The sequence below is a fragment of the Garra rufa genome, chromosome 3, assembly GCF_049309525.1.
Source record: "Garra rufa chromosome 3, GarRuf1.0, whole genome shotgun sequence".
NCBI classification, from domain to species: domain Eukaryota; kingdom Metazoa; phylum Chordata; class Actinopteri; order Cypriniformes; family Cyprinidae; genus Garra; species Garra rufa.
In genome coordinates, this window is record NC_133363.1 from 48,456,215 (window position 1) to 48,481,197 (window position 24,983).

Sequence of the window (24,983 nt, forward strand, 5' to 3'; positions counted from 1 at the left end):
CTCAATTTCTATAGGTCGTGGGTGGAACATTAATCAAGTTATAACATACAACCAGAACATTTTTAACATGTTACTTTAATCTGTAGTACATTTCAAGTTCCCTTGATAAAGAGGTACAGGGTGTCTCAAAATCGCTGAAACAGAGTCAGTAGTGTTTGTACAGCCAGTTTTTGCAAATCCACATCAGCCACAAAAAGCTTACAGAGCCAACAAGTGGTCACCCAATCCAAAATCCTCTGGTTCTTCCCTGAGACCCTGTTTCAGCCATGTTTTGAAATGGCTTCATGTTATCCAATAATGTGACAAAGTAACTACTCAGCCAGTTCTGGACAGTATCGACACATCTTCTCCAATCAGATTTGAGAAAGTGGTTATGGGTTTGTTTCACAGGGGTGAGAGTTAAAGTGAAGAGCAAGTCATTTCAAAAAGTAAAGATGTTATAGATGAATAAAATAAGGGTTAAATACATGGCGATGCAAGCTCTATAGATACAGATGCCTTATGTGAATGTGTACAAGGTCAATGACCCTCACTGGGCAGTAAGAAAACCTATAGGAAGAGGTTGCTTTTTTCACATTAGATAGTACAATCACAAGCTGTAACATCAGAAACACTCTTTGGGATAAAAGGTGTAAAAGATGTACTCAAGTACAGCTGATTAAGGTTTCTTTGTAATTCTGGTGAGCACCAGAGGCCTCTTGTGGTAATGTGTGATAAGTGAAATGTTAATATTTGTGAAATAATGCACACTTTTCTTAATCCATCTGGGGCTCATGGGTGTACTTTCAGTAGTCCCTAAGGATTTTTGCATTAGATCATAAAAATGAACCTCCATTATCCTATAATGTGAGTGACATATTTATCTCACACCAATTACAATTGAAAATCTAGTTTTGTCCACATGGGAATCATTACAGATCATGTGTTTTCCAGTCTTGGAATTCCTCATATTGCGGTATATCTCCTTCCCTTGGCGATCATTCACTAAAATAATTAGACACATCACACCTTCAGCAATCAAATGTTTCAAGTCTGACATCTTTGAGTCAACAGAAATTCATCCCAGCATTCATTGAAGTCAGCAAGTAAAACTTGTGTTAGTCAGTTATTTCTCCTATGATACAACCAATAGAAGATTCCTGGAACAAGTTTGGTCCCAGATATTGGAGACGTCCAAAGCCAGAACATCTTCATTTGGGAAGTCTATCTATTGTGGCTCAACAGAATGAATGACAGATGTGCAGATATAGTTAAAGTGCACGCTGGCCTTTCAGCAGGAGTTCTGTAATAGGTTTCTTTTTACTAACCTTCCATTCTCAGCAGTTCAATTTGGCTATATACAAGATTGTGCGATTAGGGAAACGAGCGAAGTAGTATAGAAAAGTGAAGCGGTATGGTTGGACTCGGTTTAGGCATTCAGCAGGCAGGAAAGGGGTGATGATGTCATAATCAGGGAGTTGAAGACCGACCCTGTGATTGGAGGAAGCGTTTCTTTTGTCCACCAGGGCCCAAGTGTTTGATAGGTACCTGGGTGGCGATTACCGACTCAACAGAAACACCGACGATCACCCTTTGTCACTTCTTCTGACGAATGCACCACGTTCGGTACAAACCCGCTCTTCACTCCCTCCCAACCTTCTTGGATGGTAATCTCCCCGCTCTTCACCAGCTCGAATATATCCCGTGTTAGCTCTGTAAAAGCCCTCTCCACATTTATGGCATCACGTGCTGAAGTCTCCACGTAGCGCATGCCATACGCAGCCGCTAGCTTCTCGGCCTCTTGCCGGCTCACCTGGCGTTGTGGTTCCAGATCACATTTGTGGCCGACCAGCAGGAAGACAATGCTGTGGGGTTGCACGTGGCTGCGTGCCTCTTCTAGCCACTCGTGAACGTTCTGGAAGGAGCGACGATTAGTGATGTCAAAGAGCAGCAGGCCTCCCACCGAGTTGCGGTAGTATGCTCTGGTAATAGACCTGAAAAAGGCATAACAGAATTTTAGTTGAGGTAGTATACAGGATGCAGAATTGACCCTTCGCAAAAACCCGCCCTCCTTAGTTACTGCTGCTATGTCTGACAAACAATGCCGCTCTCACACTATACATCATGTTCTCACGCAGTGAAAAATACATTGCGGTGCAAAGAGGAAACAGACAACACGCTGACAGATGATGAATCAGAATGCATGAAACCAAACAAAGATGCTACATGTAGCATGAACAGTTTCTGATGTAATTCAGACTGTATTATTTCAAAATTTAAAGCAAAAACTTTAGCTTTGTGAAATTATGCTACATAAGACATCTACACGAAAAAAAAAACCAGCAGACGTGATGAATGAGAATGCAAATTCACTCTTTCAAAACAGGTGGCGCTTATGGAACAGCAGCAATACAGTGTTTCCTTGGTTACTGCTGTAAACAATCAAACGGTACTATAATATGGATTATATGGAGGTAAGATGAAACAAAAATACTATCTGAGTTAGGGCTGAACGATATTCTGTTTTGACATTGACATCGCGATGTGCGCGTGAGCGATAGTCACATCGCCGGAACATACGATGTGAAGGGTAGAAGCCCATGGTGTATTAAGAGAACGGTAGCACCAGGGTAGCGCACAGGCGCACAGTAAACACGAGTTTGTTGTATGGCTTGTTGCTGGGGTGACATGCGCGTTCCGCGTGCCTGCACAGTGATTGGTTCGCTATGCCGCCGCTCACCGCTCACAGCCAACATTCACTGCTAAAAATGCGCGACGAAGAGGATCCGCCGCTGCTTTCCTCATCTCGCCAGACTTGGCCGCAAATATCTGTGTATTCTTGCGACAAGCTCGCCGTCAGAGAGACTTTTCAGTACTAGTGGCAGTGGCAACATCGTCACTTGCCAACGAACCTGTCTCAAGCCTGCAAAGGTTGATAGACTTGTGTTCTTAGCTAAAAACCTTGAGTAAGCAAAGCATACATAAGCATGAATACTCAGTTTAGAAGTTTTATTTCATTTTGTTTAGCCATGATTATGATGATGACCAACACTGTTTTACTTTGGCACTTTTTCTAAGAAAACTTGACTTAAAAACAAAAGATTGTGAACCAAAGTGCCTATAAGTTGTTTTATAAAAAATATATTTATTTTAAGTTATATTGTTGTAAACCAATCAGGTTGGTGTAAAGCTGCTGTTTTATTTAAAAATATGTTCTGCTTTTGTGTTTACAGAAATATTCAAATTTTGGAATAAAATATTAAGTTTTTTGTCACTTGTAATGACGCTTGCTTATTAGTGAAATTATTAATATGTAATTATTGACTTTAGCCTGGATTGATGGCTCTCAATATCGCAATATAAATCGTTTGGAAAAAACATATCGCAATGTAATTTTTTTCCAATATCGTGCAGCCCTAATCTGAGTTTTTTGAAGACAGTTTCCCCTCGGAAATACATTCATATAAACCCTTACTCCCAGTCCCAGACGGATTTTCTTCCAGTATTTCACGCATGGTAAAGTGAGTTTGCTCTGCCTGTGACAGGATTTTCTCCTCTGCGTATGTCTTCAGCATCTCTGGCTTCTGTTACTGGTCGTTTACAATTGGTTTATTTGCCCAGTTAAAAAATGAGTGTGTTATTAATAGTTCTAAAAGTTTTCCAACCATTAGTCAGAAGTGTATGTCCATGATTTTGTCAGCATTAATCTCACAGCTTTCTTTGAATCGACTACAAGTTTGCATTCAGATCTGCCTCAATGTAAGAAAATGACTGTTTTCAAGTAGCAGACTATGGTAGCCATTGAATAAAATAATCAAAAAAGGTAAATTTGAGTTTATATTTCAAAATTCTGGCTTTATTCTTGCAATTCCAAGATTATGACTCACAGTTCTGATAAGAAAAATCAACTCGTCATTCTCTCTTTTCCCCTCAGCTACAAATCATGAGTTTACATCCCACACTTCTGGCTTTTTCCCCTCAGAATTTACAAACTCACTATTGTTGAGTTATATTGAGTTAAGAGTCAGAACTAGGAGATATAAACTTGCATTTTGGAAAAAAAATAGTCCAGAATGTGAGATATTATAGGTTTAAATAGTATTTTGTGCTGTGGGGCTAATACAATATGCCCCCTATGAACTGAATATGTGAATAGTATGTAGACCTATTGTTTAAATCAAATTTATGCTTTACAACTAGGCTAATCATAGCAGGTTTCATCCAATAGTCTGTCCGTTTAAATATCTACATTTAGGTTCAAATGGCGTCTTTGACGACAGTATTTTACATTCCGATTCTGACATCCAAAGGCACAACAATACATTTCTCTTATTCAAAAGATTTTACCCCTTTTCCCTCCCATGTTACCAGTGTTATTCTACCACCACAATGTAACTGTGACATCTACTCCAAACTGGTCTATACAGCAGAAAAGATCTGTACTACTGATCAATGTAACACTACTCGTGTTACATTGTGACTTTGAACTGAATTGAAATAAACTAATTTTAACTAAAAAGGCAAATTTTGTGTTAATAGACGTATGCCTCTATAAAGCCTTGTCTAAAAGAAAAAAATGTTTAAAAGATTTGAATAGATAGATCGATATAGTACTGTGTAGTCTTTAGAAACTAATAAAGTGATCAAAAGATGTGTTTATAAGAAATGGAGTCTGGATATACAACAGAATCTGTCCTGTAAAACTAGAAATGACAGGAACAGAGAGAACAGGAAATGTAAACCTGCAACAGAAGGTGGAGATGACAACAAGGTAGATGAAAAAAATGTGTAAAAAGGCATCAGAGTGAGACTGTAAAAAAGGTCTGAGCTTGTGTAGGAGTACCGCTGGGAAACGCACTGAGCTGTGAAGGATGCCGAGGGGCCTCTGGAGTTACTGACATCACTTTAAGTCAGACATTTGTGACATTGTAGAAGGCAGTGATTCACCAATACTTATATTTCCTGTAGAAGTTCTGCAAAAGAACTTCTGCTGGTAAAGAGACCTTGAGCTGCATTCATTAGTAAATAAATATAGACAGTATCTCTGAATCACCTAAGGTGAATAAAAAAATAAAAAAGAATGAGTGACGTGTGAATCAAGGCTAGGAGAAATACATCAGCACGGATACAATGGAAACACCAATCATGTGGATGGATAAGGACTCCTGATCAGTTAAGCTTGGTGATTTACCTTTGTAAGGTGGAGGGCTCTTGTGACATGTAAGCAAATATTTGACATTGTACAATAGTTAAAGATATAAAATAATGTGCCAATCAACATAAAAATCTTTCTGAGTTAATAAAAAGTGATATATGGAAACAAGGGTCTATAGGATTTTAATTTTTTAAGTTAAACAACTCTATTTGAAATGTAATTAGCCACCCTATGAACAATCGATACACTTATTGGACAGTGATGCAGAATTATGAGAAACATCTAATGTAACATAATCCAAGATAAAGATTTTAAATACCTGAAACGTTCCTGGCCTGCAGTGTCCCAAATCTGCAGTTTAATGCGTTTCCCAGGTTCAATCTCTACCAGGCGAGAGAAAAAATCCACCCCGACTGTGGGATCCGACACCTGTGCGAAGCGGCCTTCTGTAAATCGTCTAATTAAACATGATTTTCCAACAGTGGAGTCTCCAATAACAATCAGTCGAAATTGGTAAAGCCAAATTGCCTCCATGTTTATTCAGCTCTGTCAAAACAGAAAAAAAGAAGTGAATTAAATGCTGTCAAAACACGTTCATGATTTCCAAGGACAGAACAGAAAAGAAAGAAACACATTCTTTATTTTATTCACCCACATTATGTCAGACTGATTTACCAGTTTACTAAAATAATTTATTTTTGCTTTAAATCTTTTGTGACAACTTCTGAAGATGTGTTGTACTTATCTCTGCACTGGCTTTCTGTGGGAAAATCCTTTCAGAATTAGATTTTAAGGTCTGCATCAGTTATGTTAAGGATTCTTTATCTATCACTTAAGAGTAATCATTTTGTAAAATATATAGCCAGTTCTAAATAATTGCCTTTCTATTTTAGGATTAACTTAATGGTCTTTTACAGCAATGGAATAATATACACATAATTTGTTTTAATGCAATATATGTTTATATGTTTATATAACGGACAACTCTTAACAGTTAACATGACCTAAAGACACTATGCTGTGCCTGTTCCATTACTGAGATTTCACTGAGGCTCGCTTGATAGCTAGACTACACTAGCTGGCTATCGTTAGCCTTGTCATAGTAACGATTAGACTACTTTCTGTTCTATATCTACGGAACAGACAACCGTTTAACAACCGTTGTCTTTGTGTAGAAGCATCTGTGCAGAGGGTTTCTTATTCAGGGCTCTTTACTTACGTTGTTTTTGTTTGGTCGGTTCAAAGCTACCAAACGGCAGATTCCATCATCTTTAAAGGATTGAAGCCTCTTTTGAAACCGCTGGATGAAATGACGAACATAAACTATTTACATAACATACCGAATAATAAACAAAACATTCGTCTCTACGGAAAGAAAAAACAAACAGGTGCAGACCAAACTGCGCCGTGTAGGCGGTCTATTTAGCTTGGATGTTGCTAAAGATGAGTCGGCGTGTTGTTGAAATGATCCCTGCCTGGATCAAAGTCGCGCAAAAGTCAAAGATGATTTACGCCTGTCATGTTTTGATCCACGCTTGGAAGATGGAGAAATGTTTGGATGTTTTGTGCTGATGAAATGGAAGCGACAGCAGAAGCATCATATAGCCTGACTCATCCCGCATCAGCACCAGTACCACAATCCTCCTAATAGCATCAGCCATAGACGCCCCCATACACCGTCAATATTTCATATGCTTCCTTCCTTTGATTCATGTCGTTTCATACATAACTTTATGCTGATCTCGGGGAACATAGGCCTACTTTTAAATAGATGTTTAAATACACTAAAGGGTTTCGAATAGGCAAGATTTTTTAGTTTTTTTTTCTCTTCTGCTCACCAAGCCTGCATTTATTTGATCCAAAATACAGCAAATGCAGTAATATTAGTGAAATATTTTTTATTATTTAAAATAACTGCTTTCTATTTGAATATATTTTAAAATATAATTTATTCCTGTGATCAAATCCTAATTTTCAGCATCATTAGTATTCTTCAGTATTTAGTGACACATGATCCTTCGGAATTCATTCTAATATGCTGATTTGCTGTTCAAGAAACATTTATTATTATTATTATGAATATTTAAAACTGTTGAATAATTTTTTTCAAGATTCCTTGATCCATAGAAAGATCCAAAGATCAGCATTTATCTGAAATAAAAAGCTTTTGTAACAGTACACACTATACCATTCAAATGCTTGGAGTAAGTATAATTTTTGGGAAACTTAGGAAATTATAGAAATTATTACTTTTATTTAGCGAGGATGCTTTAAATTGATCAAAAGTGATGAAAACAACATTTATAATGTTACAAAAGATTCCTATTTCAGATAAATGCTGTTCTTCTGAACTTTCATCAAAGAAACTGAAAAATAAATTCTACACAGCTGTTTTCAACATAATAATAATAATAATAAAATGTTTTTGAGCAGCAAAACAGAATATTAGAATGATTTTTGAAGGATCATATGACTGGAGTAATGATGCTAAAAATTCAGCTTTAAAATCACAGGAATAAATTATGCCTACATTTTAAATAGAAAGCAGTTAAATAGTAAAGATATTTAAACATTATACTGTTTTTGCCGTACTTTGGATCCAATAAATGCAGGCTTAATGAGCAGAAGTGACTTCTTAAAAACATTAAAAAATCTTACCTGTTCAAAATCTTTTAACTGGTAGTGTAGGTCTATGATATGGGTTTTCAATTTGCCTATTTGAATGTTTGACATCCTTGTTTGTCCCACTTTTCCTGTTGATGTATCCCACTTCTAAATTCATCTAAAGGAATATGGTATTCAATGCTTCAGTGAAATGGTTTTAAATAGGCTATTGTTTGATAAATTTACATTTAGAACGGTTAAACACAATAGTAGGCAGAAGTCTGCTATCCTCCTTTAGTTGTCTTTCTGTGCGCCATCTATTTCAAGTTTTACGAGCAGACAAAACAGATAACCAGTATGACGGGAGATGTAGTTTATAGGTGGTTCTCAATAATAAACGCAGAACCCAAATCTCCTCCTAGTCCTCAAGTTCAGTTAGGCACACTGTGATGGGCTTCTAAAACAGATCAGACATACGGGATATTTGTCTCGAAAGGCTCGACAGCGGATCCAAAGCGCGATGAAAAGTTGTCGACAGTAGGGCAAATGAAGTGTGAAACTTCTCACCTCTTGAAGAAATGCTTTTTTGAAACGCACTTGACTGTAAGACGCGCGTCCTCAACTCCAACGAAACGCAGTGCATATTTTTCATTTTGTTTCTCATTTTTACGATATACGAAAACTTTAATGTAGCGAGAACTCCGACTTTAATTTGACTTAAAACAGCTTTCTTTCTTTTGCATAAATTTGTCATGTATTTAGACCGCTGAAATGCAGCAGGAGCGGTTACTCAAAGTCCTGGTCATTGGAGATTTAGGTGTGGGGAAGACTTCCATCATAAAGCGTTATGTGCATCAGATTTTTTCTCAACATTACCGAGCGACTATCGGTGTTGATTTTGCTCTGAAAGTCCTGAATTGGGATCACCAGACAGTCATTCGACTGCAGTTGTGGGACATTGCAGGTCAGTTACTTAAGTTATGTCTAGTTCCTTGTCTTTGTCTGCAATGTTAATGATTGTCAGTAAATTATATCACATAACTACTTTATCAAAAATGTCAATAGGCCTATGTAAATAAATGAGCATATGGGCAGTCGAGAGAAGCTTTCAAACTAAATGACATGCCATAAACCTATTCTATTTTCTTGTTTACTTATATTATATAATTATATTATTAGCCTATATTATCCATGCCATGCTATATAATCTATCTATTTGCCTATCTGTCTGTTTATTTGTTTAGGGAAAAAATAAGATGTCAGTCAATTTTAGTTCCTTTCTAACCTTCAATTTCCAAGCACTGATGTTTTATTGATTGTCCACAATGGAACTGCACCATTATGAATACTTATTCTTATAGAAAAAATAACCACACACACTGACTGTACAGAAAGACAGAATAAGATGAATAATATTACTGCAGTAATGCTTTCAACACTTTCCATGAAAATTTGTGATGTCATTACATATAGCCCATACAATGCCTTGTTTGAGATTTTCCTGCTCTCAGCTGGTGTATGTGACGTCACAGTGGTATGAATCCCTCTCTGTGTTTATACTCAGAGTAAACTGAAGCACATGGACAGGAATGTGTGTCTCGTGTTTATATTCACTGGTCTCGTGCTTGAATTGGTCTCATGTGAGGATCCTCACATCACCTACTGGTGGAAAACACTAAAAACTACCTCTCACTCTCACGCGCACACACACACACACACACACACACACACACACACACACACACACACACACATGTTTGTTTTTGTGAATTGTGGGGACATTCCATAGACGTAATGGTTTTTATACTGTACAAACGATATTTGCTATCACCCTACACCTTCCCTACACCTAAACCTAGCCCTCACAGGAGATTGTGCATATCTTTACATTCTCCAAAAAACGTATTCTGTATGATTTATAAGCCTTTTGAAAAGTGGGGACATGGGCAATGTCCTCATAAGTCACCCTCTCCTTGTAATACCTATGTCATACCCATGTTATTACACCAATTTGTGTCCTGATATGTCACAAAAACAAGGTACACACACACACACACACACACACACACACACACACACACACACACACACACACACACACACACACACACACACACACACACACACACACACACACACAAACACACCAGCTCCAAAGCAAAAACATTCCCACAGTGCACTTACTTCAACATGGCTGACAGATTAGAAAACTCGGAGATAGTTTACATAATTCTAAAACATTTTTTAGCTTTACGATAAACAGTAATTCAAAAAAACTGATAAGATTTAAATTTAAATAAAAATAAAATAAAAATAAAAATAAAAGGTTCTCTCAGCATAGTTAATGACTGTGAAAGCATGTTTTGAACTACATTTTGAATAACTTTTGTGCCACTGAGCTTAAATTTAACTCAGGGAATCTGGAGGATTGCATGACAGTCATCTCTAATTGAACACAGTATAGTTTTATGACCTCACACAGGACCTCATTCAAATTGAATTTCAAGGTACTCCACTGTGAACCCTGAATATTAGCTGTGAAAGTCTAATTTGCCTCAGTTCGCCTTCATTTTTAGCATGATAATGCATTAATACAGGATGGGTCCATTTAAGACCTTCCACAAAAGAACAGTACTCGTTGTGAAGTCTTGCCAATCCAGTCATGTTCGCAATCTTTTCCTATGTGGTGCAATGAAATCAGGATTAAAATATATGTAACCTTGATGATGCAAGAGTTGGAAACAATGCGATACTGAAGGTAAACTCTAGAGCTGGTGCACTGTGGAAAATCATTGCATCATATATATATTCATTTAAAAGTTCCCAGAATAGCTACAAAGAACATTTATTAACATAATATTGTATGATTTGATTCAATTTTACTCAAGATATATTCAGTTAAGCAGACATAATAAACATGTTTGGCAATTATTACAGTTTGTATTTATAATAATTACAGGATAATATATGTACGTTGTAATAGATCAATATAAATTGAATGAATTAGCTAGCTTAATGTGTCTTGCTGCCGAAAATGTGTGTAGAAAAATACTATACCGTCATCACGTCACTATAGGGGTCTCATCAGCATGATTGGGCACAGATAGTTAGCTGTGTCGAATTATGAACAGGCCAGATTGTGAACCGTGTTCAAATGGAAATGCATCTGTCTGCTCGGACAGGTTCGGACCTGCTCGGACCTGCTCGGAAAGGTTTTGCTTTTCCAGTGTGGTCAAGCACATGTCATTTGTGATGTAGGAAGATCTTTACGTTTGCAGTCAAGGAATCCATGCACATTTCTGATTGGCTGAGTAGTGCATTCAAGTTAAAGTCTTTGTTCAGCTAGCCTAAGAAAAGCATTGTGAAAAATATTGTGAAATGGCATTTTAAGTCCAGTACAACAAGGGGAAAAAATTTAATTACCTAAAGGTATAGTACACCAATAAATGAATATTTGCTGAAAATATACTCACCCTCAGGCCATTCAAGATTGTCCCTTCATCGGAACATATTTTGCTCACCAGTGGATCCTCTGTAGTGAATGGGTGCCTTCAAAAAAGTGAGTTCAAACAGCTGATAAAAACATGACAATAATACACAAGTAATCCACACAACTCTACTTAATCAGTTAACGTCTTGTGAAGCAAAAAATACTGCATGTTCATTATTGTTAAGACATTTTTCATGTCAAAACGTTGTTTTAGGCCTCCATAATTTTGCTTTCTCCAGTGAAAATGATCTTGTCTAAATCAGGAGAAAAATATGCACAGATCAAGCAACGTATACACTGTTACAAGCGAAAATAGATCTAAACAAAAATTTCAGTGGAATGTGGATGTTAAGAGGACAACAGGAGGAAGGAGTATTATTATAGATAATACTCAGATTTTTGCAAGAAGTGGTGGTTATAGTTAAAACGGCTTAAAGAAGACCTATTATGCCCCTTTTTACAATATGTAATATAAGTCCCAGGTGTCCCCAGAATGTATCTGTAAAGTTTCAGCTCAAAAGACCCACAGATCATTTATTATATAATTTTGAAAATGCCTATGTTGAGTGGAAGCAGAAACACACTGTTTTCCTGAAAATGAGCTGCGCGCCACCCCCTTTTCCAGAATCAGCCTGTGCCTTTACAGCTCATTCGTCAGATATTCTGTCAAAAAAACATCTGTTTGGTTTTGATTATCTATTGCACTGAAATCATGCATTTTAGAGCCATATTAGTTTAATCTTCTAATAAAGGCTTTTCTGAGCGCACACATCTGAAGCACATGCACAGAAAGTAGCTGTCACACGGCATGTGTACTAAAAGGAAAAAACGTGTAGCCAAGTATGGTGACCCATACTTCTGCATTTGACTCATCCAAGTCCACACACACACACACACACACACACACACACACACACACACACACACACACAGAGGGCAGCCATATTGCTATTGCTGCATCGCCTGAGAAGCAGTTGGGGGTTTAGTGCCATTTTCAAGGGACTCACTTCAGTTGTGGTATTGAGGGTGGAGAGAGCGCTGTACATTCACTCCCCCCACCTACAATTCCTACCGGACCTGAAACTCGAACCTGCAACCTTCGGGTTACAAGTTCGACTCTTTAACCATTAGGCCATGCCCCCGGTACTAAACTGTCTTTATCTTCTCTTTCATGTCTTATTGCACTTAAATTGTCAGATATACACACAAGTTTATGTTAAAAGGTAAATAACTGGGAAAGAAATTGAAATAAATGTTTGTATTAGATCTGTGTGGTATAGGCTACAGTAAAAAAAATCAAGAAATCCACTGCTCTTTTGTCTCCTCTGAGGCTGGGACTCTAAATAGGGTTGTGTGGTCATCTGTGCAGCCAACGACGGAACAGTTAGCATGCTTTGCTCAAACTTATGCCACGGCGTTAGAACTGGTACACTAATGTTGTTTGCGAAAACGAAATTGTGGCGCCGTGGGTCAAAACGTGCAGATTAAGGGGAGGTTATATTATAATAAGATCACCTTACTATGTCACGGATGAAGTGAAATCTGAGTGGCTCGGTTTTTCACAAGCTGGCAGAGGCTTACTATAACAAAGTTACTGGGTTGTCCTTTTTCACATTTTCTGGGTTGGTAAAAGCACCGGGGACCCAATTATAGCACTACATGGAAAACATGGAAAAAGTCAGATTAAATTTCTCCATATCTGTTCTGATGAAGAAGCAACAATCATCTACATTTTGGATGGTCTGAGAATGAGTAAACCGCCAGCAAATTTTATTTTCGGGTGAACTATTCTTTTGAATAACATACACAGAAACTAGCTTACACACTTTTCCTATTTATTCTCAGGACAAGAGAGGTATGGCAACATGACACGTGTGTACTACCGAGAGGCCGTAGGCGCGCTGGTGGTTTTTGACATGACCCGTGCCTCCACCTTCCAAGCTGTGTTGAAATGGAAAAAAGATCTTGATTCTAAAGTTGCCCTTGGCAATGGCCGTCCCCTACCAGCTGTCCTGCTGGCCAACAAGTCTGACCAACAGAGACATGGTTTGTGTTCCAAACTGCCCAAACTCGACAATTTCTCAAAGGACCAGGGTTTTGTGGGGTGGTATGAGACATCTGCGAAGGTACTGATTTTAGGCTATATATATTATAATATTACCCTAGCTAGTACCTTGGTGCCTGATTGAAAAGACATATTTATTCATATTATTCCTTCTTATTTTTAACAGGACAACACAAACATTGACGCAGCCATCATGTGTCTTGTAGAAAATATAATGGCTGTTGATGCAGAGGATGTTCCTGTGGAATCAGACCCCAGTGTACTGATCCTCCCTGCTTTTGATTATAACCTAAAAGAGCGCAGTGACTCTAGATGTTCAGTCTGCACAACATTCCATTCCGGCAGAAAACCCCACAGTGAATTATAGAGTGAGATGATGAAAAGAACACAGAACAGAGTGGGAAAGAAAAATATAGAGAGAAAAAGAGAAAACGGTCACACCCTTTGTTGGGCCTTCAGACTGTGCTGAAGTAAGCCTTTGTGGGTAAGACAAGACCATGAAGCCTTAACACTTATATGCACTTACATTTACACATGCCAAAAACAACAATGTCATCAATAAAACATGCAGCGTTTACAAAGAGTTTTCTCTGATAAATACTTAATGTTATAGACTCACAACTAAATAAGGCTCTTGTGGTTATACTGCAGCAGAAGAGCAGCGTGTGCACATTTGCCTCAACTTTGTCTGTTAAAGCCTCTGACTTAAAGTCTGCATCCTAAAAATGTGTGCATTCATTTGTGATTGCGTAGGGGTGTGCTATTTTAAACGCAGTCTACAGCAAGCTTGTACACTCAACTGATACTTGAGGCTCTAAAAACACAGTCCATTATTGCTTATCAACTTGGGATAAATTTAGAATTTTACATGAGATTCTGAGCATTTCAGCTTGTCTGATCCAACTTTAGTGCTTTCATTAGACACATAATAGCTGATACAGATAAGTAAAATATATATTTATTTTGTATATACTGTATGTTTTATATCAAGGATCAAGGATGATGTAAGATCTTGAAATGATAGTGAATTAAGTAGTCATGTGTCAGCCAGCATACAAAATGAATTCCATTAGTGTGAATAATCAGCAGTGGATTCACACAGTCAAGTGTAATGTGTGTGCGTACGTACAAATGCAAAAAAATTAAAGCATTAACATCAGACAAGTAATTGTGCAGAAGTGTCTCGGCTGACACCGAGGAGGTGCGTGCCTAGTGTTTAAATGTGTCACTGGATGTTTGAGTGTTTTTTATGTCATGACCCATATGCTTACTGTCTGCTCACAGCTGTAATTTTTCACTGTCTGTTTACCATATCTGTTTTGTCTGACTTGCAGAGGTTTTTCTTCAGCCCATGCTCTGGTGCCCATAATTTATGGATCCCCACATCTCTCTTACTTAATAGGCTTCACTTTTTGACATTATTTGAAGAAGCGTTTTGGACTGTGTTGCTCTATCTCTATAATTGCATGTATCTTCTAGCTACAATTTAACATCTCACAGTACAGTAATCATATAAACATTTTTTTCTCTCTGCTTGTAGGACTGCTTTTGTCCTCTTTGCCATGTAAGAGTCTGCCACATGAAGCATGTCTAACAGTGACCTTTAAGCCTTCTTTTTATTCAGCAGATATGATGATGAATAATTTTATGGCAATTTATATGTGACAGTTAAATATTCCCACCAAAAAGAAATAGCCTTTTGTGTCACTCATGAATGTACGTGTGTGCAATTGACTAATGAAAAGCTTTAACCAACCTTTGTTTTTATTTTAAGTTCCCCGGCCTTGCTGTATTAGCAAATATGCAACTTTTGATATAATAACTACATAAAAAATAATATTTTTGTTATTTTAATGGACATAATATTAAAAATACTTGAAATTATTTCCCATGATTATGCATAAATCCTGTTACCATCATAATTCCCTTTTAATAACATTATGTACATTTCTTTAAGTAGTTTATGGGCCATTCTCAAGAATTGGTGCAAACTGCTGTTCCACAAAAAACAACAACAACACACATTTAAAGAGCATTTAAGAATTCAAATCTGTCATCTATTGAAACCCACAATAATATTAAAATATCAGTAAGCTTAATATATATACAATCAGCATTTATTGGGTACTTATACTTATCTATTGGGTATATACTGTATATTTAAAGTCCCCCTGAAATCAAAATTAAAGTTTTTTTGGTTTTTAGTATGAATATATTAGCCTTAAGATTATCTATAAGCTAGTGTGCTTTAAAACAATGACAAAATTCGTCACTTCCGCCAATATGAATCAACGATTTTGATGACATCACCGTGCACTTCAGTTTCTCATCAAACGTTCTGTCCAATCAAATGCTCTCTAGAGTCCGTAGTGTCCCGCCCCCTACACAGAGACGCAATAACATGGAGCAGATCATGTGCTCATATGTGCGATCGGAATGTATCAAACTACACAGCCTCAGCATGATTATGATTACTATTTTGTTTTAGCAAGAGTTTCATATTGAATCTGTGGGGTAATTTATTAGTCTGTAGCTGTCATAAGCTCACAAATGCGGCTTTACCGAGCTTAACGGCTCTGGCCCGAGCAGATAATTAAGGTCCACTGGAGTGCCTTGAAACATGCAGCGTTATTCTATGTGGTGACGTACTTTTAACTGAAACAAAAACATATCGCTAAGCCCCGCCCACTTATTTTGAATAGCCAATAGCGTTCCATTTATATCTAAGTTTTGAATGCTCTTATCTTGTAAACGCGAATTTTGTCGTTGTTTTGAAGCACACTAGCTTATAGATAATCTTAAGGCTAATATATTCATACTTAAAGCCAAAAAAACTTTAATTTTGATTTCAGGGGGACTTTAAGGCTCAAAAGTAGTACCTAAAATGGCCACTACTATAACAGTCAACAGGTTTTAGTTGTGACATCATTGTTTTTTTGAGGTGTTATTCCATAAAATTTAGTTTTAATGTGTGTACAACTGTTCAGAGGTTTGTTAGCTAACCATGAGCTGGGCATCTTTGAGCTGGGCTCAGAAGTATGACCTAAACATGTCATGATTGATTTGGTAGTGAAAAAGGGAACACTTATTCCTTTATTTGGGTGAAAGAAACTAAATTTGAGCTATCAACTAAGATGTTATAATAGTGTTTAGTTCGTTGTATATTCAAACTAATAAATTCTTAACTTTGAAGTCAGTATGATCAACTATGCCTTTTACAAAGAAAGATTGGATTTCAAAATACAACAAATCTCATAAATCACACTTGAAATATTGTTAATATTGTTAAAATTGTAATTGTTATTGATTTACCTTTAAAAACTGAAATAAAATAGAAAAATATTTATATGTATTTACGAGATGTAAACCAGATCTTAATAGGTCAAAATAACCCTTCTTATTAAACTAGGCCTATATATATTACTGTGTTAAGTAGTGACAAATTTAGGGAGAGGAAAAATATTCCAAAACTTTCTGAATATACAATATGAGAATTAACTGCACCATTACTATAAATGTATACCTTGGATATTATACAATTTGCATTCATATAAAAATTTTGGACTTACCAAGACTTACCATGATTTTGAAGAGCAAACTGATGAATGAAAACTGGTTATATCAGAATGTTTACTAATTTGTAAACACTTCCTGACATCTTTGCGTGACATTTGAAATCTAAGAAATGAAACATTTTTAAAATGGACCATTTTGTACAATGGCTCAGTAAAGACGTCACTTCAGATAAATCCTCAGAAAACAGAGGAAACTTTACACAAATTCAATGCAATTAACAACTGAGGCGTGATTTCATTCTAGCGTTATGTGCCAATGAAGTCTGAATGTGCTCTATGCTTTTAAAGAGGTAATTGCACATGTTATCGTTTGGAACAATATGGGGGTGAGCTGCACTGACTGATGACAGAGAGAGGGAGCGTATCTCTCGGCTATAGAAGTGCTGTATATCCAGCCTTGGGCAATAATTGTAGGTCTGAGAGCATCCTAGAGAATAAGTATTGATCGCTGTTGTAGTAGGGGAAACGTGAATAGGACAGCGATGCTTCTTCGACACTCCAGCGGAAGGATGCGATAGTATATCGGCGCGTCGTAGCTACGGAATTATCAAAGTGAATTCCGTAAAAGTGCGTTGGACAGCAAACTATTACCTGCTTTCAAGCTCATCGAAAGGTTAACGACTGTCTTGACCAAATAACCGCGAATAGAGGAGGTGCGAGATGTTTTCCTGAAATCAAGTTTGAGCAGATATTTTGGTAAGTAGCACACTTAATAGGGACGGTATGTCAAAAAGCATTCATGAAAAGTAAATTGCAATTTGTAAAAATGAAATTAAATAGATTTAAATAAATATTTTGCTGTTTTTTTCAAGGATGACACAGCCCAGCGGTAAAGTCTCTATAATGCTGTGGATGGGGACAGAATTGCTTCTGCTTTTTATTTTTCCTATGATTTCAGGTAGGATACTGCTTTGGATCCTGTTTCTTATAAAATATTGCTCATGTGGTGTGTTGATCACTGCCTTTTATTAGACAGACAGCTGTCTTGCTCTCTATTTATTAAGATTTAACAGTTAATTAATAATTGGTATCTTGAAACAGTTTTTTAAATTACTATACTGTTTATTAACTGTGTATCTATTATATCTAATTTATAAGAGAAGTGGTAATATCTTAAGCATTTTAGCTGATATGAGGGTGGACATGAGAATTAAAAAGGCACAAAATAGCATGAAAGACCAAACAGTTTCTAATAAAACTGTACTGTACTACACAGTATCTAATATGTTACATGCATGTTATAGCCTATAATACAGTGTACAAAAGAGGATGGCCTAGCCTTTTAAAATATATTAATTAGATACTTTACTGTGGCTGGTTGACATTTTTGTAGTTGTATTTAAAAAAAAAAAAAAAAGGCAGATACTAAACAACACAATGTTTATTATCCACCTTTTTTTTTTTCAACGCGGAAGACTGTGGGTGAGACTTCTGGTTTATTACCTGCTATCGGGAAATAATGAGAAGAATAACAATGTGCAGTAAACATTAAAGCTGTTTGTACAAACCAGTGTGCTCATAATTAAGACACTACATTAAAATAACTTGGTAAGAATTGCTTGCAATATCAAGCAAAAAAACAAGCTGTTTTGTACAACTAAAAATAGCTGGACGTGGATGAGACCAAGCCAGACCCATAAAATTTACAAATGGCCGTGCCCGCTCTTATGGAAAGAAAAAGGTGGATACAGAATAATACAATGTGCAATATAAAATAGAGTGTACAAACTGAGAAAGAGGTAAACGTGATTTCAACGCAGCAGGTACATTTTAGCTAATAGACTGTGATGATGTGTTTTATCTAATAAATGAATTGCTAAATTAAACTAACAGCTTTTCTCTTCTCAATTTAACAGCCCAGAACTCTGAACTACCAGCAGTAATGGACAGTGACATGCTCACCAAATTTGCTTACCAACCTGGGCCATCGTATCTGAGTCTGGTCCTGTTGGCTCTGACCGTGGGACTGTCTGGTAGTGTTTACCTCTGCGTGCTGCGGTACATTTGCACCGGCTGCTGCCAGCCTGTAGTTGTTGGACCTGAAGATGAGAGCATGTCAGGAGTGGTGTGATGGCAGCTTTTGTTTTTAGAGAATGTATGTATTCAAGACTGTGAGAATAGTTTGTGTGCTGGACATCTTGAGCAGTAACGTTAATTTCCAGAGGTTTACAAGGTTTGTTGTGATTATGTAATATGAAAGCAATGATGGAAAATCGGCACAACGTTCAATTACTTCCTTTATTTTTAAACTAGAACATCAACATTTCATTTATAGCTCTCTGGGAAATCACTGAATGAAATGTCACTGTTTTATTTTGAGAATAAAAGGAATAGTTGAAAATTGGCAGTTTTTCCTCATTTACTTTTGTGTTTTTCGTTTCGGTCCTGTATCTGTCATATTTCCTCCCTCTTTTGTATTTAAGCACTACACAATGTTTGAGGAAAACCCCTAAATGCAATATTATTATGTTCCTATGTTCTTTTTTTTAATTTGTGTAACAGGAGGCTCATCTTAAGGGCATCAGCATATTAAAATTGTAAAATAGAATTTGTACAATAAATTGCTTGTTGCTCATAGCCACTTGAGATAAAAGCATCTGCTAAATGACTGCTTGTAAATCTGATATTCACAGCTCTAAAGCCTGACTGTATGTTGGCAGTGAAAGCATTCATTTAGCATATACGGAGTCAGGCATTTGACTATATGGATGACGCAAATGTTGAACGAATGAGAGGGAGGAATAAACCATTTTAGCAGGCTTTGAATGCTCTGTCAGTCAAGAGAAATCACTCACAAATGTCGCTTACATTTGTATGATTCGATCTGCAGTAGTACACACACTATACTTTAAATCAATGTATAACGTGCTTTTGTAAAAACAAGGTCAAACAATTATGAAGCAATTTTCTTTTTTAATTTTCTTGGTCCACACATTTTTTTTTTTTAATGATCAATACCATGATCCAGAATTGTTTTTTAAGAATAAAAATCCAGTGCAACTTTCTATAACATTTACAAGCAGAATTCGGACCATATTGTGTTATTTTCATGTCAACATCTCTTGTTTAATTAAGTAGGATGCTCCCTGAGGAAGTGATCAGGCAGTTGCAGAAACGGTTGCCAAGGGCTACTGCTGGATCTAGTTGCCATGGAAATAGTTGCATCTGTTTTCCTCTAGATGGGGCTGTCACATCAGCTGTTCAGATCGCCCAACTGCAAGTATTCATAATATCTGCTGGAGTGGATCATTGCAAAAGAATTGTCTGTGCATGTGAATGCCACTATATGAACAGGTTCTTAATAAATGTATAGTAGGCTGACTTTGTTCAAATAGTAGTTTTGTTAGTGATGTAAAAACCACAAATGTTTTGTTGTTCAGAGCTCACTCTGACATCTAGTTATAGTGTCATCTGTTTTAAGATGTGACACAAGTTTGAATGAGCTATATTTGCACATAAAACATTTATAGAATGAGACATGTTCTCATGCTCCTCCCAAATGAAGTCAAGGCTTGACACCATTGTGGTTTTTCTCTTTAAAACCACTTCCTCATACAGGGAGGTGTGTTTAAATGTTGTTTCCCCTCAGAAACGTTCCCTTTTGCTTACCTCATCTTTGACACACTGGGTTTTAATTCTTTAGAGAAGGTCACAGGTCATCATTTTTTAAATTCATTCTTATGAGATATGTTTTAACATTTTAATAATGTATAAATCTAATGTAGAAATAAAAACGTTCAAGCCAAATGTGTTGCGTCTTGTTATATGAATAAATCTTGCAATTGTGTTATCTGTTGTATCACAGTGTTTTTATAGTGTCTTTTAATCATGTCATTTTTTCAAATGCTATGTGTGGTCATTTTAAATCAAATTACATCTTCTCACAGCTCTTAAGTGGGCACTAAACTAAGAAAATGACTCATGCTGGTGGACACTGTTTCTGTTCTTCATTTTGCTTCATTTGATGGGTGTCATAATACTGTGAAAAGCACAACAAAGTCAGTCAGTCATTCACATGTGAACAGACAAGGGCAACGAGATCTGAAAGATTTGTTGCACATCTGAAACTGTTGGATGTGTTCAGAGAGACGCAGGTGTATAGTCACATAAAACAAGGTTGAGTGACTCAGTCAAAAGCTTTTCTATGAGACATTCCATACATATTTATACTTCAAAAGATCAGAATGCAAAATGCAAACATCATAATTTTTGTTCCTTGCAATATATAAATTCTATAATACTAATATAATGTATTATTTTTTAATACTTGGGCTAAGTTATTATTATATACTTATTATTATTATTAATTTCGAAAAAGGAATAATTTTGAATATATTTTGCCTATACAAACACTGTTGGACCACGAGTAGCTCTGATTGGTTGATTTTGATCCTTGCACAAAATGTTAAACTCGTACTAAATTAAATTATATTTTACTAAACACGCATTACTTTACATGTATAAAATATATCCTATTATACTACAGGGCCGTTGAATGCTTGAATCTGATTGGCTGACTAACGTTCTAGAGGTGTGCATTATATTCAGGGAAACGCACGACGAATGTAGTTCCAGGCAGCTTTAGACCGCAGTGCATGTCTACATCACTTCGCCATACGATTTCAGTTATTTCAAAGGTCCTTACAGCCCAAAACAGCAAAATAACTAAAACCCACAATGACACTGGCCAAACTAATAAATACAGTAAACATCAGGATAAAAACGACAGATTATTTCCATGTTTTTTCCCACAATATATTACGTTTTATTATGTACGGAAAGCACAAACTCTATTTCTCTCGCCCTCTCTCACTCACCTCACAGACGCACACACATAACGTTACAGACAGTTTGCACTTGCATTAGCATTCGCGCTAATGTTGTTAGCGCTGCTCTGACGATTAACAACTTAAAAACGACATGACAGCTCTCACACGCGAGGTAACAACGGCGTGGTCTTGAAGAAAATGAACTTAAAGTTTAACTGTTAGTAGAGACGATGCTGCCAGTCACCCTTGAGAGACACAGACGTGAGAGAGGTAAAGTCATACACTTAGTTTCTCTCCCTCACTCTTTCCGTCTGTCTGCTTGTCTTTCGGTCTGTCTAAACTTCATTATTAACGGCATTATTTTGCTATTAACAGCCCAAGCGTCGTTACTAGGTCTAAAATGACGTTTTGGAACCAGCAACGAAGCTGTTGAATGGGCTGCGTAAGAAATTAATCCTACTCACAATAGCGTTTTAAGGATAAAAACCGGACGAATGTCTTGAAATATATCACTTGATCGATGTCTTGAGGTGTGGTAACTGTAGTATAAGCGGAATAATTGACTTCGGGCCGTAGAATTCTACGAAAATAATGCACACCCGAGCTGTAACGGCCACTCCGCTTCGCGTCGTAACCGCATCACCACCTCGGGTGTGCATTATTTTCTAAGAATTCTACGGCCCGTCGTCAATTATTCCTTACATAAAACATTAGGAAAGACATGTCATTCATGAATTGTTGTGATTCCCAAGCTACATTGACTAGTCCTTGCGGCTGATGATTAATGGTCAAATAATAACAAATAAATATCAAACAATCTAACTAAAAAGTTTAGTTTTAAAAATAAAATGTGTACAATCAAAAATATAAAAAGGAAACTGATTTTCTATGTCAAAAAACTATGAATTATACATTATATTTATTCAAAAGTTACAGCATTTTTTGTAATTTTCGGGGGCATTTTAGGCAAACCATTTATGGATCAGCTGTCAAAAAAAAAAGAATCACAAGAGTCAAAGTAAAGAGTCTCAGCGCTGTTTCCCACGAACTAGTGAACGCCACTTGCTCCCGCCCAATCAAACTCCAGCTCTTCGTTCACCTGATCACAGCGAAGCCATTTTGTCCTGAACGGCTCCGCCAGCGCATTCTTCACCAAACCGGAATAACAGAGCTGACAGTTCGAACCACAGACACAGCGACAGACAGGGGGTTTGTAGCTACACCACCCCTCATTCAGTCCCGAACAACTCGACGTCTCTCGGTCTCACCACAGGCGGAACCGTGTCGTTTTCGCGGACTAAAGGGAGACTTTAAGCGGGACGGAAGAGAAGAGAACCAGGCATCCGGTTAGACGCGCTGGCTCACCGGGCTGGAGTCCAACTTGAGCCGGACACTTTTAGCTCTCTTCGTCGGGATGCGTGCTGGACTTGTTTTTAACAATATTAACCATTCTTTTTGAAGATTATGTGTTATCTAGGAGTAGTTTAGGCTCGGGATTGTTTTTTGTTAGTGTTTGTGTAATAGAAAAAGGCTGGAGCGCTAATTCAAGCTCAGATGTGATTTATCTACTCAGCTGGCTGGGCAGATAGTTTAGGTTGTCGTTTAGATAAGTCGCCAAAATAGATTGGTTACATAATACGTTTGTCTTGTTACCGGTATAGTTACATTTTTGAGTTAATCTAGTTTTCTTACCGTCTCTTTGCCAAGTCTCTCATAGGGTTTGGTTTGTACGTCTATGCATATTTTCTCAAGCAAACCTGTCAGAGTTCTTGACTGGTTAGGTCTTGGTGCCAGTATAATAGTAGGTTTATAAAGGCAGGGAAAAACCACAGAACAGATTTGCCTATCTAATCTCAAAGCTAGTCTGCGGTGCTTCCTATATCCAGTTTGTTTTCTTTTAAAAGGTCTGTAGTGGTGAGGCTCAAGCTGGCTGACAGGTGATATTTTCTGCCTGAATCATCTGAGCTGGCCTGACTGATAGCTATGACATTTTCCAACAGTTGTTTTGTATCTTCAGACTTCAATATTATCAGTATCTGTTCTTGGTGCCAATGTTGTATGAGTAATATTAGCTAACAAAAGCTCAGTTCGCCCCTCCAAATTAGTTACGGCATATCTAGTTGTGACATTTTTACTAGTTAGGTCAAGTTTTCCTTCCTTTTTTGCTACAAGTGTACGAATTAGTGCCAGTTGACTTGGTGGCTGGTTCGAAACGTATCAAACTCGGCAGTTTGTATCGAGTTAGTGTATTTTTGTAAACGCCTATACTATCTTAGTGGGAAGACACACATTTGCAGTGAGACCAAGTCAAGTTTAGCCGTCATTTTTCGTATCTCAGAGTTGAATAAAAATGTCAGGACAGTCCATCACAGATCGCATCGCAGCGGCCCAGCACAGCATGACTGGATCAGCCATCAGCAAAGCCGTCTGCAAGGCCACAACGCATGAAGTCAGTGGACCCAAAAAGAAACACCTTGATTGTGAGTATGCCAAAATCTTTTCTTATTTTTATTCACACGGTATCTTCACAGGTATTCGTGAGTGCTTTTTAAAAGCTCAAAGTCTTGCTGCATCCCTGGCATGCAGTTCCACTAGCCTTGCACATCCTCAGCTGTCTGGACATCAGTGATGAATTGGAACGTGCTCGTGATGGGAATGCTGATCTGTCTTTGGACATGGTCAGCTTGAGGAGCTGATCCCACTGTAATGGCATGGGATTTGCACCCTGTTTTATTTTACTATAATGATATATTCAGCAGTGTTGTGGAGGTTGTGTCATTATGCAATCAGCCTCCATCTATTAATATCTGCTTCATAATAAGCAGCCACTCTGGCATGAATTAGTAAATGCATCTGTCAGTGTTTCTGATGCATCGTGTTTGAAGTCATACGTCGTTCGTAATGTCTTCACATCTTGTGTGATTCCTCTTTAACAGTCATTGTCGAGACGTTGTGGGAGCGGTGAAGGTCAATACAAGCGTGTGTGCAGTGAAGCATTGAGTCATTGATTCTTTTGACAAAAGTAGAGTTAATGCAGAATGCAGCACGTCAGTTTCATCCTTTCATAGGCAGTGTTACAACATCGAGAAAGAGATCGAACAGATGGCCACTGAAGTATTTGCACAACTTGTATCTGATATACTGAACATAGATAAATGCAACTAGGTGCGAAATGCTCTTATTCAAGGAATTTGTTATTAGACCTTTAGCTGCGGAAGGCTGGCAGCTTCGACACCCCTGACTTACTTGCAGCCATGAAAATGATAAAGTCTGATTGGGTAGTTGTGTGTTTGTGTCTTTGATTCATCAATGTTTGCAGAACACAGCTTTATGTTTAGTCTGGATT

The 24,983-nt window shown here is 37.3% G+C and overlaps 3 protein-coding genes and 1 long non-coding RNA gene across 8 annotated transcripts in view; 3 read left to right on the top strand and 1 right to left on the bottom strand.

The window, feature by feature from the left end:
* Positions 1-57: 57 nt before the first annotated feature.
* Positions 58-6,736, bottom strand: rab39bb (RAB39B, member RAS oncogene family b). The gene is made up of 3 exons (XM_073836298.1): positions 6,354-6,736; positions 5,454-5,680; positions 58-1,973 (listed from the first exon to the last, which is right to left on the bottom strand). Exons 2-3 carry the CDS (start codon positions 5,666-5,668, stop codon positions 1,547-1,549), a joined length of 642 nt encoding a protein of 213 aa, XP_073692399.1. The 5' UTR covers positions 5,669-5,680; positions 6,354-6,736; the 3' UTR covers positions 58-1,546.
* Positions 6,737-8,205: 1,469 nt separating this feature from the next.
* Positions 8,206-15,389, top strand: LOC141332129 (ras-related protein Rab-38). Its single transcript, XM_073837225.1, has 3 exons — positions 8,206-8,702; positions 13,074-13,354; positions 13,460-15,389. The coding sequence occupies exons 1-3, from the start codon at positions 8,510-8,512 to the stop codon at positions 13,658-13,660; spliced, it is 675 nt and encodes a 224-aa protein (XP_073693326.1). The 5' UTR covers positions 8,206-8,509; the 3' UTR covers positions 13,661-15,389.
* Positions 15,390-17,284: 1,895 nt separating this feature from the next.
* Positions 17,285-19,444, top strand: LOC141330901 (uncharacterized). Its single transcript, XR_012355205.1, has 3 exons — positions 17,285-17,564; positions 17,681-17,766; positions 18,725-19,444. It is a non-coding gene; the product is annotated as an uncharacterized lncRNA (long non-coding RNA).
* Positions 19,445-22,783: 3,339 nt separating this feature from the next.
* LOC141331291 (phosphatidylinositol-binding clathrin assembly protein) overlaps positions 22,784-24,983 on the top strand; it is an 87,133-nt gene continuing 84,933 nt past the window's right edge. For all 5 annotated transcript variants that reach the window (XM_073836300.1, XM_073836303.1, XM_073836301.1 and 2 more), the window contains exon 1: positions 22,784-24,117. In XM_073836300.1, coding sequence (XP_073692401.1) covers positions 23,988-24,117 — 130 coding nt within the window. In that variant the 5' untranslated portion in view covers positions 22,784-23,987. The remainder of the gene's footprint in view (positions 24,118-24,983) is intronic.

What these genes read in the sequence shown, in the direction of transcription:
- rab39bb (XM_073836298.1), bottom strand. Translation starts at nt 5,668, where the DNA reads ATGGAGGCAATTTGGCTTTACCAATTTCGACTGATTGTTATTGGAGAC. An exon ending in GCAGGCCAGGAACGTTTCAG is followed by an intron (nt 1,974 to 5,453) that starts GTATTTAAAATC and finishes TGCCTTTTTCAG; the next exon opens with GTCTATTACCAGAGCATACT.
- LOC141332129 (XM_073837225.1), top strand. Translation starts at nt 8,510, where the DNA reads ATGCAGCAGGAGCGGTTACTCAAAGTCCTGGTCATTGGAGATTTAGGT. An exon ending in GCAGTTGTGGGACATTGCAG is followed by an intron (nt 8,703 to 13,073) that starts GTCAGTTACTTA and finishes ATTTATTCTCAG; the next exon opens with GACAAGAGAGGTATGGCAAC. An exon ending in GGTATGAGACATCTGCGAAG is followed by an intron (nt 13,355 to 13,459) that starts GTACTGATTTTA and finishes TATTTTTAACAG; the next exon opens with GACAACACAAACATTGACGC.